The 13,338-nt window shown below is 37.3% G+C and overlaps 1 protein-coding gene across 1 annotated transcript in view; it reads right to left on the minus strand.

Moving 5' to 3' along the window:
- Positions 1 to 428: 428 nt before the first annotated feature.
- Vcan (versican) overlaps positions 429 to 13,338 on the minus strand; it is a gene marked incomplete in the record, with an annotated part of 110,836 nt that continues 97,926 nt past the window's right edge. The window contains 3 exon segments of the mRNA XM_013513017.1: positions 429 to 2,584; positions 2,721 to 2,903; positions 8,674 to 8,818. Of these exon segments, the coding sequence (XP_013368471.1) occupies positions 2,457 to 2,584; positions 2,721 to 2,903; positions 8,674 to 8,818 (456 nt within the window).

Below are 13,338 nucleotides of genomic sequence, written 5' to 3' on the forward strand. Positions count from 1 at the left end.
GCTAAACGTGTACCCATCAGGAACATGTATTATGAAAACACCATGCAAGGTATTGAAATTATCTGCTTCCATGAGACACCAACTACATAACCTTTCAATAAGTAACCTGAGCATCTGATCCTTCATCAGACGGCAGATAATGTATGTAAAACATTTGGCCTAGTTCACAGGAAACAGTGTGTAACATGAGCAGCAACTTCTCATATTTCCTACTTCTTTCAGATTTGAAATCAATGCACAGTATGGAGATGAAAACATTACCAAGAGTTACTATTTCAGTTTTTGTAGGTACACAGATAATCTCTTGACTGCAGTAAAATCATTTCATCCAAGCCAGCGGCTTGTTTTCCAAGATGGAATCAGATTATGAAAATGTTGGTGCACATTTAGGTTTAAAGTTGTAAATAACCAGACAAGCCACAGTGTAGTAAAAGAAGGATTTTAGGTTTCTTTGGTGAAATAAAAGCAGATATAAAAAGTTACAAAGGTTTTAGGTTTTCATTCACAAAAAAAAATCATTCACATTTTACACTATACATGTTATAATATAAATACAGGAGAGTATTATGTGCATTGTAATGAAAAGGGAAAAATAAAGACCTAGTAAGTCAACACAGTGTTTGTGTGTGTGCTACAACACCTAAGGGCAGATTCATTTAATGAGGATGCCAAGGGGGCTGCTGAAATATACTGTGTACGATTGTGAGCTTCAGTTCTCCTTTCTGGGCCAAAGGAGGTTTCATGAGAGTCCATGTTGTGCCAACATGTCTGCTTTTTGTCTAGTTTTCTCCTTTTTAAAAACAATCTTTAAATTTTTAACTGATACATAAGCACACAAAAGTGATATATAACGGTGGGGTACCCTGCGATGTTTCAATACTTGTGAGCACTGTGTACTGTTTAACTGAGGTTAAACCTCTCTCTCTTCAAGCATTTATCATTTCTATTTGCATGTAATTTGTTGCCTACTCTTCTTGCTTTCTTTGCATTACAGATTTTTCTTTAACTATTAAATTAAGTGGATAATGATTCAAAGTCATCTTCAGCAGTCTCTTTATTCAAATAGAAGGGAGAAAACAGAGTGGGAGGAGTTGAGGAGAAATTTCAACACATACACTCCACCTAACGGGACGAAATGCCCAGGCTACTCCTACACAGAAACCAAATGGAATCAGATTATGGCCAAACTACATAACCTTTCAATAACCTTACATAACCTTAGAATGGCCAAACACCACTTGCTGAAAGCTACACACTTTTCCACTCTTTCCATAATAAGCACTTAATGTCTTCTATCCATCACATTATTTAATCAGGGACAAAGTACCTACATTATACGGTTCTGAACTGTGTGAGGAAAATATAAAGCTAACACTGAGAATTAACTAGCGTACTATATCCATTTTCAGGTCTTGGGGAAAATAACATCCAATAAATTAAATCAGTATGGCTTACTTCATTTATTTATGTATGCTTCACAGCTGCAGCATTCATACACAAACATTCAGAACTTTATAAAAGATTAAAATGGTTATATATACAAAATTGCTTTTTTTTTTTTTTTTGCATGTGTGTTGTTTTAACCATCCCCCACCCTCCTGAACCCACGGTCTCTACCCATGAAAAATGTCTTGATCCCTATGCAGTCTTACCAGAGTTATTGTTATGAAAGCCAGTACAAAGTAGACCTGGTTGAGTTAATAATTAGCACTTTGTCCCCTAAAAAAATGCTCCTGGTCATAGAAAAGTCCTCCATTCAGGCCTTGCATGTACGCTGAAGGGAAAGGGTTGCAGCAAAGAATTCCACGTTGGAGTCCCTCGTTCCTCAGGATCATTAGCCAGGCTTCAGTGTCACATGGGAGCCAACTGCACAGATAGCCGCGACGTGCAGTGACCAACAAGACTGTTTGCTACTTGTCCAGGGAAAGCTGTCCTCCGCCTTGCTGCCAGCCAAAGGGCAGATGAAACCATTTCCAACCTAAAGAAACTACCCCTAAGCAGCCGAACCAATGATTAAAGACCTGGAAGGCTCCATAATCATCATTAAATATGCCCGAATTCAGTGTGACTTTTTTATTTTATATACAGGCGTAAAATCAACATTAAATCATCTTATTTACATGGCCACCGGTGCTGAAATGGAGCTTTTTAAATAGTACAGTAGGCTGGTAGACGTGACGAAATGATGTGCGCCGAAGGCAAAGCGAGCGCTAACAACATGAGACAGGCTGGAAATGGTTACTCTCTGCCCTCGTCTGCTTTTGTTTCGTTTTGCTTCCCTTTTGGATGCCAATACTTTCACTGAAAACGTTTTGGGAGCACAGCAACCCAAAATGACCGGACGGTGGTCCACAAATTCAGAACCAACGGATAACACTTCTCAAGGTGGTATGAAAGGCACAGGAAGTTAGGACTTTGGCTGAAATGATGAAAACCTATGTTTGCCATTTGAGGAATCAACGCCTGGACTCCTGCCACCTCCGGCTCCAACGATGCTCGTGTTTTGATGTGTTTACTGAATTGTCCTTTGCTGATGAGGAATTTTTAAAGTATTTCTTAGAATAAGTCCTTTGGTATGCGGATGCTACATGGAAGGAAAGAAAGAAAACACAACAACATTACTTGCTCCATACCCTGAACTCTGATAGCAAAGCCGCAAAATGAGGATGGCTAGTAGTTGTTATAGCACGGTTGTCCATTCTTTCTAAAGGACCACTTACGGTTCATGCAGGTAATTTTAGGCATAGCCCATCTTCCATTCCCTAGGCACCGGATAGTTGGAAGGTGGCGTTGAATGAAACCATCTTTGCAATGGTATCTAATCAAGGAGTTGATTTCATAACGAGGTTTCATCTTTCCAAAGGTCTTGGCATTTTCTACAACAGGGGGCTGGCCGCAAGCAACTAAGAGAAAGCAAATTGAGTTATTTCCAAATAATATAATAATTTCAATTAATTTTCTCTGTTTCTGCCTGTCTCTGTCTGTCTCTCTGTCTCTATGTCTCTGTCCCTGCCTCCCCACCTCTCCAAAACCCCATGTACCATCATACAAGGCTACCATCCAGATTTAAGAACTAGTTCAATTAAACCTTCAGTGGAAGCTCTGGGCCTTGTTTGAATCTCACATGATCCCTGCTTGAATTATATTTTATTACAAATCACAGCACTAAATGGTCACACAGTCACATAGCTTTTTGGTAGGGCTACTTTTCTGAAAATTTCTCGAATTAAGAAGCACCTGTCTCATACCAACAAGTGGTCCATTGGTTTTGTCCTTACTGCCATTCCCCAAATTTTATTCATCAACTTCTTTCCCATGGGATGACAGGGGATTTATAACAATTAACTATTACCGTCCCTTCCCTGGTAAAACTTACAATCTATAATAACATCACAGTTCTGACAAATGGACATACATCCCCAAACATAAATAAAACTGTGTTGGGTGCACTTGTGTTCTTTGTTCTTTTCTATCTTATGCCTAAGACAGAAGATAATGAATCCTATTCACACCTCATTGTTGTCAGCACTTTACTCAGTACAAACCTAAATGCTCAAGAAGAGTATGTAAGCATAGAGATTGGTTTGCTTAGCTGTCATTTTTAGGTTTCTTCTTTTTTTTTTTTTTTTTTTGGTACTGGGAATTGAACTCAGGAGTGTTCGCTTGCCAGGCAGGCACTTGTGCCGCTGAGCTATGTCCCTGGCCCTTAACTCTCATTTTTAAATAACAGTGAAAATTCCAATTATCCACAAACTTAGCAATAAATAATAATAACAAAGGACATAGAAATAAAAGAAATCTTTCGGTTTTGAGATTCAAGGACATGGGAAAACTGATTCACCTGAATTTGTAATAACATAGTTTTATTCAACATTAGTGTAGTTGTTTTAAATTATATTTTAAAAACCATTTAAAAATTATTGTGTTTTGTTGTATATTGCCAATGGAAATGTAACCAATTGAGTATAATTTTCCCTAAAGGGCATTTTCTACTCATAGTATAAGTATTCTGACACCACTGGCCCATAAGAACATGACATATCATCTCATGAAATGATGAAAAACTTCATTTGGAGAAAAGTTAGCAGGAAACTTGGTACCAAAATGTTTAGATGTTAAAATCCTAATACCAACAGTTTATAATTGTTAAATTTCCTTTCATTTTCAGAAGGCTGTCTACAAACATTCCTTTATGAAGACAAATTTGGGTTTCACTTAACTATTTAATTCCCCTAATTTTCTTTTGCTTGATCCTGATATAAATACTGCAAACTACCTTTATTGTATTACAAAAAGCTTATATGAGCTGTGAACAAAACTACGGTGTGTTTTTAAATCAAAAGTATTTTTATTAGTGTAAGAGACACATTGCCATTCTTCCCCTTCAAAATCCTCGCCTTTCCTTTTAACACACTCATCCCACCATCTTTGCCACTTTCAGAAGCAGTTCTGGAAGTCATCTTCCAAGAACGTCTTTAGTTGCAGTGTAGGAGCTACCTCAGTCCTCAATAGATTCCAAACATTTAATTTTCTGGTCATTTTCACTTTAAGAAGGAGTCAGAAGTCATACAATGCCATATCTAGTGAATTAGGTAGATGAGGACATATTGCCATATTCCTGCCAGCCTGTCTTTCTATTGAATGGCACCCAGGAGCAGTATTCACTGTATTTTTGGTCATGCTTCATAAAGACCCCCACGAAAGAGAACATCTTGAACTGCTTCAGAAAGTGGCAAGAATGATGAGCTTAAGGTGTATGGACCAAGAGGGTTATTATAATAAATTTTAAGTTAAACATTCACCATATTTTTCCATCATCCACCATATTAGGTGGTGTCAGATGGAGTGAAACCAAAGGCATACAAATTAGTTAAAAATGGTTAAGTACAATCCATTTTATGTGAGTCTGAACTGTACTGACAAAACAGAACTTGCTTTTAAATGATTATGAGAGAATAATTGCATTTCTTTTAAAACTATTTATATATGAAGACTCTTAAAACCTGAAGTGATTCAATGAAGTGGCAGAGGAAAGACAGGAAAATAGACCAGAAACAGATCCGCACATACTTGCTTGATAGTTGACCAAAGCAACATGGTAATGCAGACAGGAGGTAGAATTAAAATTTGGACAATCTGGTACCTCAAGGAATACATAAAATTTCAATTGTGGATGGCTTAAGTATGTACATTGAAAAGCAAAATTATGTAGTATTTAGAAAAAATGGGCACTTTATGACTTCAGGTATTATAGATTTCTTAAGATACACAGAAGTTGAAGCCACAAAGGAATTTTCAATAACATTAAGAATTCTATTTATCAAAAATGTCATAAGATAAGGCTCAGACATACTGCACACTGGGAGAAGGCATGTGCAACATATGTAATTGTCAAAGAATCAAAGCTGTATTTTCAAAACACTTGCAAGTCAATATGTAAAAGATATATAAGCAAATTTCAAAAATAAGCAAAAGAGAAGCTATCAGAACCAAAGATCTTTACATGTCCTCTAAACATAAGACAAAATATTCAGGAACTATTTAAGAAATTCAAATTAAGTCACAATATTTTATACCCATCAGATTGGCAGAAATATCAAGGTCCTATGATATCAAAAATTGGAGAAGATGAGAAACACAGGGCTGGCGGGTATGTCAGCTGGTATAACCATTTTGGAAAGTAATATGGCATTTTCTAGGAAATCTGATGGTGCATATATCCTACAGGACTGGGCAGCTTCATTCCTGGACATGTGCCCTCCAGAATCTCACCAACATCTACTAGGAACAGGTTTAAGAATATTCAGGGCAACATTATTTATAATAGTAAAAACGCGGTCTATAACCCAAATGTCCACCTACAGGAGAACTGGTAAATAAAATGGGGCGGTCAAGCAATGAAGACAAAACACGTAGCTACAGGCATCAGCACAGAGACAGCTCACAAACATAACACTGAGCCACAAAAAACCACGGCAGAGAGTGCGTATTATTCCACTGACATAAAATTAAACAATTTGTATTTTGGGGATGCAAGCATACGTGTCAATACTAAAGAGAAAAGCAAGGACAAAATGTCATTGTCTCTCACAGGAATGGTGAAATAAATAAATGGTATCAGAAAGAGCCCACAGGGTACTCTAAAAATATAGGGAGAGTAGGCAATATGGCATTGTTTTAAAAATATACTTTCTCACTCTGTAATGTTTGTACTGTTCCTATGCTATTTTGTAAATGAATGTATGTTTATTATCATGTGTTTCCTACAACAACCATTGAGAACAGTCAATGATTATTCAATTGGTCACTCATGTACATCTCTATTTATTTTCTTTAGAAACCATTTTGAAGATACCAAAATATAGTACAACAACCATTGATAATCTCGCACCACTTTTGTCTGTAACTCACTATTATTTGTCTATTTGTTTTCCTGAGAAACTATCTTGTACATAACAATGTGTAAAACAACAACCACTGATAATTTCCTACCACTTTGTCTGTAATTCGCTAAGCCGCCCTATTACTGTTATCCTTCTTTGACTCTTTAAAATATTAAAATATATATACATATATACTTTCCCATATATTAAGTATTTAATAATTAAAAGTAGAATTACATACATCTGTAGGTGTAAAAGTCTACAGTGGTGAAAAGAGGAAAGATTATCTTTTATTTTAAAAAAAAATCTATGAACATTTATAAAATTCTCCAGAGCATGGATTAGAAAATAATAGATTATGTGTATAAAAATTATATAGTTTTCATATTTATTTACTACACATAGATGAAAAGTCAGGCAGCAGGGAGAGAAAATAAGAATAATTTTCCTCCCCTTATGGACCAGAGCCAACACTTTGTAACATCAACTCCCTACTGGGAAATGGAGAGCACAGTGCTGGTTTTGTGACTCTTTCTTGGCTACAGTGCAGGAGTCCTCACCTGGAGGACTTTTGCTATCCCTCACCCTGCCCCTTGCTGGACACATGTGGCAGAGCCTAGACACTTGGCTGGTGCTGTCACAGTGCAGAGGGGTGAGAGCTGAGGGTGTTGCTGCTGGTGTTCAGCACACAAGGAGAGAATGAGGTTCGACACTGTCCAGCACACTGCCCAGTAAAGAACTGTCTGAGCCAGGCGTAGGGATGCACATCTGCAATCCCAGAGCTCTGGGAGGCTGAGGCAGGAGGAGCACAAGTTCAAGTCCAGCCTGAGCAACTTAGTGACCTCGTAAGACCTTGTCTCACAAAATAAAAATTTGAAAAAACAAAAAGATCTGGAGATTTACTTCAGTGTGAAGGTCATGGGGTCAATCCCCAGTCCCACCAGAAAGCAAACAAGAAGTTGTCCGGTTCAAAATGTCAACAGCACTGCTGCTGAGAAACCCTATGATAGGGGAAAATAACATAGGAAATGTAAGTTTCTAGACCACAAAATGAAAAAGCATGACTCCAGCAACCATTTGGGGAAGCTCGGAGGCAAACGTGACTTTTGGATAGATAAACAGTTTATTAAACACTCATTACAGTGGAAAATGGAAAGCAGTAAATGTTGAATCTGTTATTTTTAGGAGTTCTTAACAAGGAGTAAAGCACAAGGCCAGGACTGCCCTGTGCAGAACCCCTGGAAGGATTCTACCTGGGGGGTGACAGAGCAGCAGAAGGCACAGCAGAAACAGCTAAGCATCTTCTGAGGCAATGGCTTTGAGCACCAAGTGCTCTCTTTCTTCTAAGGGAATTCATTTGTGATGTCCTTCTTCAAATGCATATAAAGCATGTATCTGCAGAGTGAGTTTTACCATTTCTGCATTCAAAGACAGCTCAAGTGGGATTTCCATCTTGTATTCATCCTTCATCTGCTCACTGGAGGCGGTTAGTCTCCACTGGGGGAGCAGATATTTAATACTACTATCAAGCCTGGTCTTAAAAATGTGCATGGGGTTTCTGTTTGTTAAGAGAGCCCATAGAAATTCAAACATGACACACATTTAAAAATCAGCTTTTATGATTTTGTTTCTGTTTAATGCTTAATTCTCAGCATGGAGCTTTCATGGCAAGTGTGTTTATCATACCTTACAGGTATCCAACTACAACTTCAGTCCATGGTTTAAAAAGGTAAAATAAGCTTCTGTGGGAATAATTAGAAGCCTTAGATGCCTACAGAGATCAAGCAGCACATACAAGACAAGACTCAATGAACGAAGATGAGTAAGTTAGAGACAGCAGCCCCTGCTGGGGGAAGAAGTTGCTCTCAACTGTATAATCTCATCCGCTGACAAACTTGAGCATGATCAAGTGATATTACACTTTCCTATTTGAAACAAATCCAGATGATTTTGTGATACAACCCAATCTTTAACTGTTGGCAACTACTGTCTTTGTTAATACTCTTCTCATTAAAATAAAGAAACTGATAGGTTCTTGGGCCAGAAGTTGTCTTAAAGATACTACCAAGCATTTTTCTTCCATTAATGCTATGTGCTTCTCTTAAGCACCTGAAATCTAATATGAGAGTGGATTGAAAATGAACCTTTTAATTGTGTCACAAGGGTGGAATATTCCAGAGTAACGAGAAATGCACACATGAGATAGTATGTTAAGGAGTGAAGTCTGATCTCCCTGAACCCCACTAACTATGGGTGGAAGAAGCGTGAGACAGCAGAGGGTGAGAGTTACCTGTTCCTTTCTTGCAGGTATAGGTGAGATGGTAGTTGCAAGGGACATCGTTCCACTGGCCATTTTCATGCCAAATGATGACCACGCAGTCCTCTCCAGCAGAAAAGAAACTATCTGGCTGGTTGGGTCTCCAGTTCTCATATTGCTGTGAAAATAGAGAAAGATGATTACTTGATAGTCAAAGGTGACCCAAGAGCACTATGGCAATCTACTTGGGATGACCCAGCAATTTCTCTTTGACTGCAGTCCTGAAATCACTTTCATGTTAAAGACTTCCCAACTCTGAGCAGAAAATAGTTGAGTCTGTGTCTCAAAGTCTTTATTTAATAAATACCTGACTTTGACAGTGAGATATCTTTGAGGAATTTTAGTCTAGTTATCCTAAATCTCTTCATGTATAAAACACGCTTAATTTAAGAAATCCATCATATTATTAACTGTAATAACATTAATGGAAAGCAAAAACAGAGAAAAAGTTCACAATCTCATGCTAATCAATCATGTTTTCTTCAAGAATTTACATGCACATATAAATTTAGTTGTGATTATAGTGCACTAAAAGTTTTAGACTTTTTTCTCATCTTTCTCACTATAAAATACCTTCCTTGGTTATTTATTTCGGTTAAAACATTGAGATACCAAAAAAATATGTTTACCTGATATACCTGTACTTATCACTTTATATGCAATCTTTCAGAATTAATTTGCTTTAGGTGTGCTTTTCATTTGTACCATATAGTTGAGTTCTGCTCTATGACCTAATCTGGAAATTGCTTTCTCTTAGTAGGAACTTTTACAAACATGTGCATATTGATGCAAGAGTAGTGTTTTCAAAAGCCCATCTTATTATAATATATTTTTCTTCCTTGTGCACTGAATTCAGACAATTGAAAAAGATTCTGTTGTTTTGATGCTTTTCCACTAGTTACCTTTATCTTATATCTTAAATGGTACCACTGACTTCCCACTCTAAACAAGGAAGCATATAGGTGCCCAGAAATTCCTTTAGCTTTCTATGATTGTAACGTTGCTTAACACCAACAATGGATTCAGACCTTGTCTAGACATTTGATATACACTATCTATCACAATAATTTGGCACAACTGGTAAAAATTTGGAGCTTTGAGATGTTGAGCATCAAGGACCCTCTGTTTTAAGTTTCTTTCTGTATTACAGTGTGGCCTCCACAGCAATGAATAGTTAATTATATGAAAAACACTATTTCTCTGCCTGTTCAAGAATAACAAATGTGTATTAGATAAAAATAACACTGAACTCTAAATTAAAGGCCAGTTTCCTGGGCTTAGGGCTTCATAACTAGAATGTGTGATAGGGTGAGTTTGTTCAATGTTTTTTCAGCCAAACTTTGAGTGTCACTCTCCATGTTGCTTTGCCTCCTGTCCCACCTCGTCACATCTAGCACCCACAGTACTTCTGGTGAGAAACTTCCTGGATGTGGTAGTGATACGGATTCAAGTTTAAGTTACAACAGCTAACATGACTGTCTGAGGCTAAGGATCTGAGAGTCTTTCTTTAATTTAAATTTCCAATGAGTCTGGGGTATAAAACAGCTAATGAGATTTTATTTGCTAAGGATAAAAGCAGAGATTAAATAATTCAAGAGTTAAGACAATTGCTTTAGGTTCAAAGCATATAAAAATGTTTTTCTCTTTACCTACTCCTAACACAGTACCATGGCTATTTTCATGTCCTCTAAAATGCATAGTGCATCAAACTCATTTTACTCTTCATTTAGCAAAGTATTTTATTTAACCACTTGCAGTATTTCCAGTAAAAAAATATTTCTTTTTGTTTATTAATTTTCAATTCTTTGCACAATGCAAACTTAATGAAATATCTCTATAACCTGATAGGGGTTTTATGTGCCATTAAGCTCGTTAAAACAATCAATAAAAATACAATAATATGTTAGAGAATGACTATTTTCCTCAGAAAAAAAAATTGTCTTTAAAACCTTTAAATGTGTTACACACCTAGATCTCTGATAAAATGTGGGGAAAGGTCTGAAGTTTGAAAGGCTACTTTTCTCCCCACCTCTTTGCCTAGCTTTACTTTAAGGTTCTCCTCAATCACGGAGAGATCAGAGCTCCCTGAGGTGGGAAGTAGAGTTCTGAAGAGGAATAAAACTGAAAGCACCAAGGGAAGCTACTGAAGTTGCTTTTTGCCAAAACACAGAAGGAAGGAGAGAAAATCTATTTCACTGGAGAAAATCTAATCCAGAAATGGCATGGACTGAAATTCAAGTCTAGAAACACACATGGTGCCAGAGTAATCTCCCTGGTGACTCTCAGAGGACGTTCAGGGGCCACTGCCCACAAAGCATAGGGCCTGGTAGGCCTCCCTGCTGTCCAGAAGTGACCCTTCCTCCAAAATGGGCTTTCCAATTACTTCTCTGTTTCTCCTTTTTTCCTTTATTCCTTACTTCCCCTCCCTCATCATTCCTCACTCTTTAATCACAGAGAAATTTTGTTTTTGAAACTCCACTTTGGTAGATAACCAAACCAGAAGTGTAAAGGTCAAGTTCTATCTGCTGCCGATGTATAATTAAGATTTTGAAACAGATGAATTAAAGCCGGATAAAAATTTTAAAACTAAGGTATGAGAATTCATTAAAAGAACAAAAATCTACATAAAATGTGCTGCCCTCTTTCCCCAGGGAATGTGACCATCCTGAAGGCAGACGGTTCTACTTCAGTAGAATATCGAATACATAACAATGTTTAGGAAATGGTGAACACAAAAAAATTATAAAACCATACCAAAAAGATGAAAAATAGCACAAACGTAAATGGAATAATCACACAAATTATTAACCTGGATACATACAATACTTTGAGGAATATGAGAAGATACTCATTGGACTTCTCTTATTATTTTTGCAAGAGAGAAGGTATTTCTATTCCTAGTCTCCATTTACTCAACAAAAATAAGTTCCAAACACAGATTAAAGTGTTACGTATTAAACTAAAACCCCAAAATCTAGCTTAAAACAGACTTCCAGGAAAATTCTACTAGTAAATTCTGGCTGGGTCTGGTGACACACACCTATAATCCCAGCATTCTGGGAAGCTGAAGCAGGAAGTTTGAAAGTTTGAGTGCAGCCTAGGGGACTTATCAAGACCCTGTCTCAAAATAAAAAATAAATACATGATTCTGGGCTCTAGGTGTTGCTCAGTGAAAGGACTTAAGCTTCAGTAGTACAAAAGAGGGAGGGCAGGGGAGAGAAGGACAGGAGAGGGGAGGAAAGAAAGAAGGACGGAAAAGAAGAGGGAGAGGGAGGAAGAAAGAATAACTGTCTCTTTTTCACACTGAAATGGGACTTGGATTCTAGGCCACTGAAATGACTCTCAGGGTTTAAACTGCTCAGACCCCTGGCAAAAGATTTAATTGTCTTTACTAAGAACTACGGCTGGCTTGTGGCAATGATTTAAAATGTGCGTTCCTATTGTTACTTGGTGGAGTTCGGTGGAATGAAGCAGGACCAAATTTGCGCTCCATGGTTTTCGTAGGAATGTCTGATACCCACAGGAACACCACATTATTGCCTCATATCTGATAGCTCCACTGTGTAAATTTATCTTGGCTAGGACACGTCACTTTAGTTCCATATTACTGCCAAACTTACTTAGAAAAGGAAACTCCAGTTTTCTGAACAACTTTCTTTGTTTCCTCTTTAATTATTTTACTTACAGGGAGAAAGAGCATAAAAATAACTCTTTGACATTAGGTCCCATAATATGTTGTTGTTTTTTTTTAAATTAAAGTTAGAGATTAGGAAGAAATCCCTCCTCAGGAAAACAATCAGGGCTGTAGGAAGATCATAGATCCTCTCTCACATACAGTGTCTCTTACATGCTGAAATACAGATTCTTGGAATGAGCAGAGAAAAACTCCTAACTTGGAATAATGAGCAGATATTTTGGTTGATCTGTTCTAAATTGACACATTTCTAGTGCAGGATGGGCAAAGTAGGAATTAGTCCTAAAAGCCATCATAGGTCAAAAAAACTCATTTCAATGCCTTTGAAAAAAAAAAATTGCTGGCCATGCTTCCACATATCTATGCCTCAGATATTCGTGAGTCCCAGTCTCAACCCCAAACTCTTGGCGCCTTCCCAAGGACCACGAGAATTATACCACAAGAACTACATCTCCCAGAGAGAACCCTAAATTACTCTGTACTTTCGTTCTCTTCTGATGGCAGAGAAAATTATGACATGGGCGAAGTAGCAATGATTAAGATATGATATATATACAGTATTACCAATTCTCCAAAATAAATGCAATTATAATGTATCACAAACATACACTAATGAAAAAGAAACTGCAAAACTCAAGTAGCTGATATGAAGGAGATAAAATTCTCTTAAGTATTAGGAGATAATATCTCATATGATAAACATCTCATATGAAACTGCTGAATACTCTACATGACATGTTAAAAAACTAAATTTCCAGTTCAAGGATTGGTTGTATGTGTTTAAAATGCCAAAAAAAATGAGCACTTCAATTAAACTGAATGCAGTCACCTTTCAGTTATTGTCTGCTGCTCCCCCAGATGAATTCAATCAAGCCAGCTGCCAGAACAATAAAATGATTTTGAACACCTGTACGTGTAACACCTCCCCAGGATCAATGGAACCA

This window comes from Chinchilla lanigera, unplaced genomic scaffold (genome assembly GCF_000276665.1).
Source record: "Chinchilla lanigera isolate Chin_1 unplaced genomic scaffold, ChiLan1.0 scaffold00017, whole genome shotgun sequence".
NCBI classification, from domain to species: domain Eukaryota; kingdom Metazoa; phylum Chordata; class Mammalia; order Rodentia; family Chinchillidae; genus Chinchilla; species Chinchilla lanigera.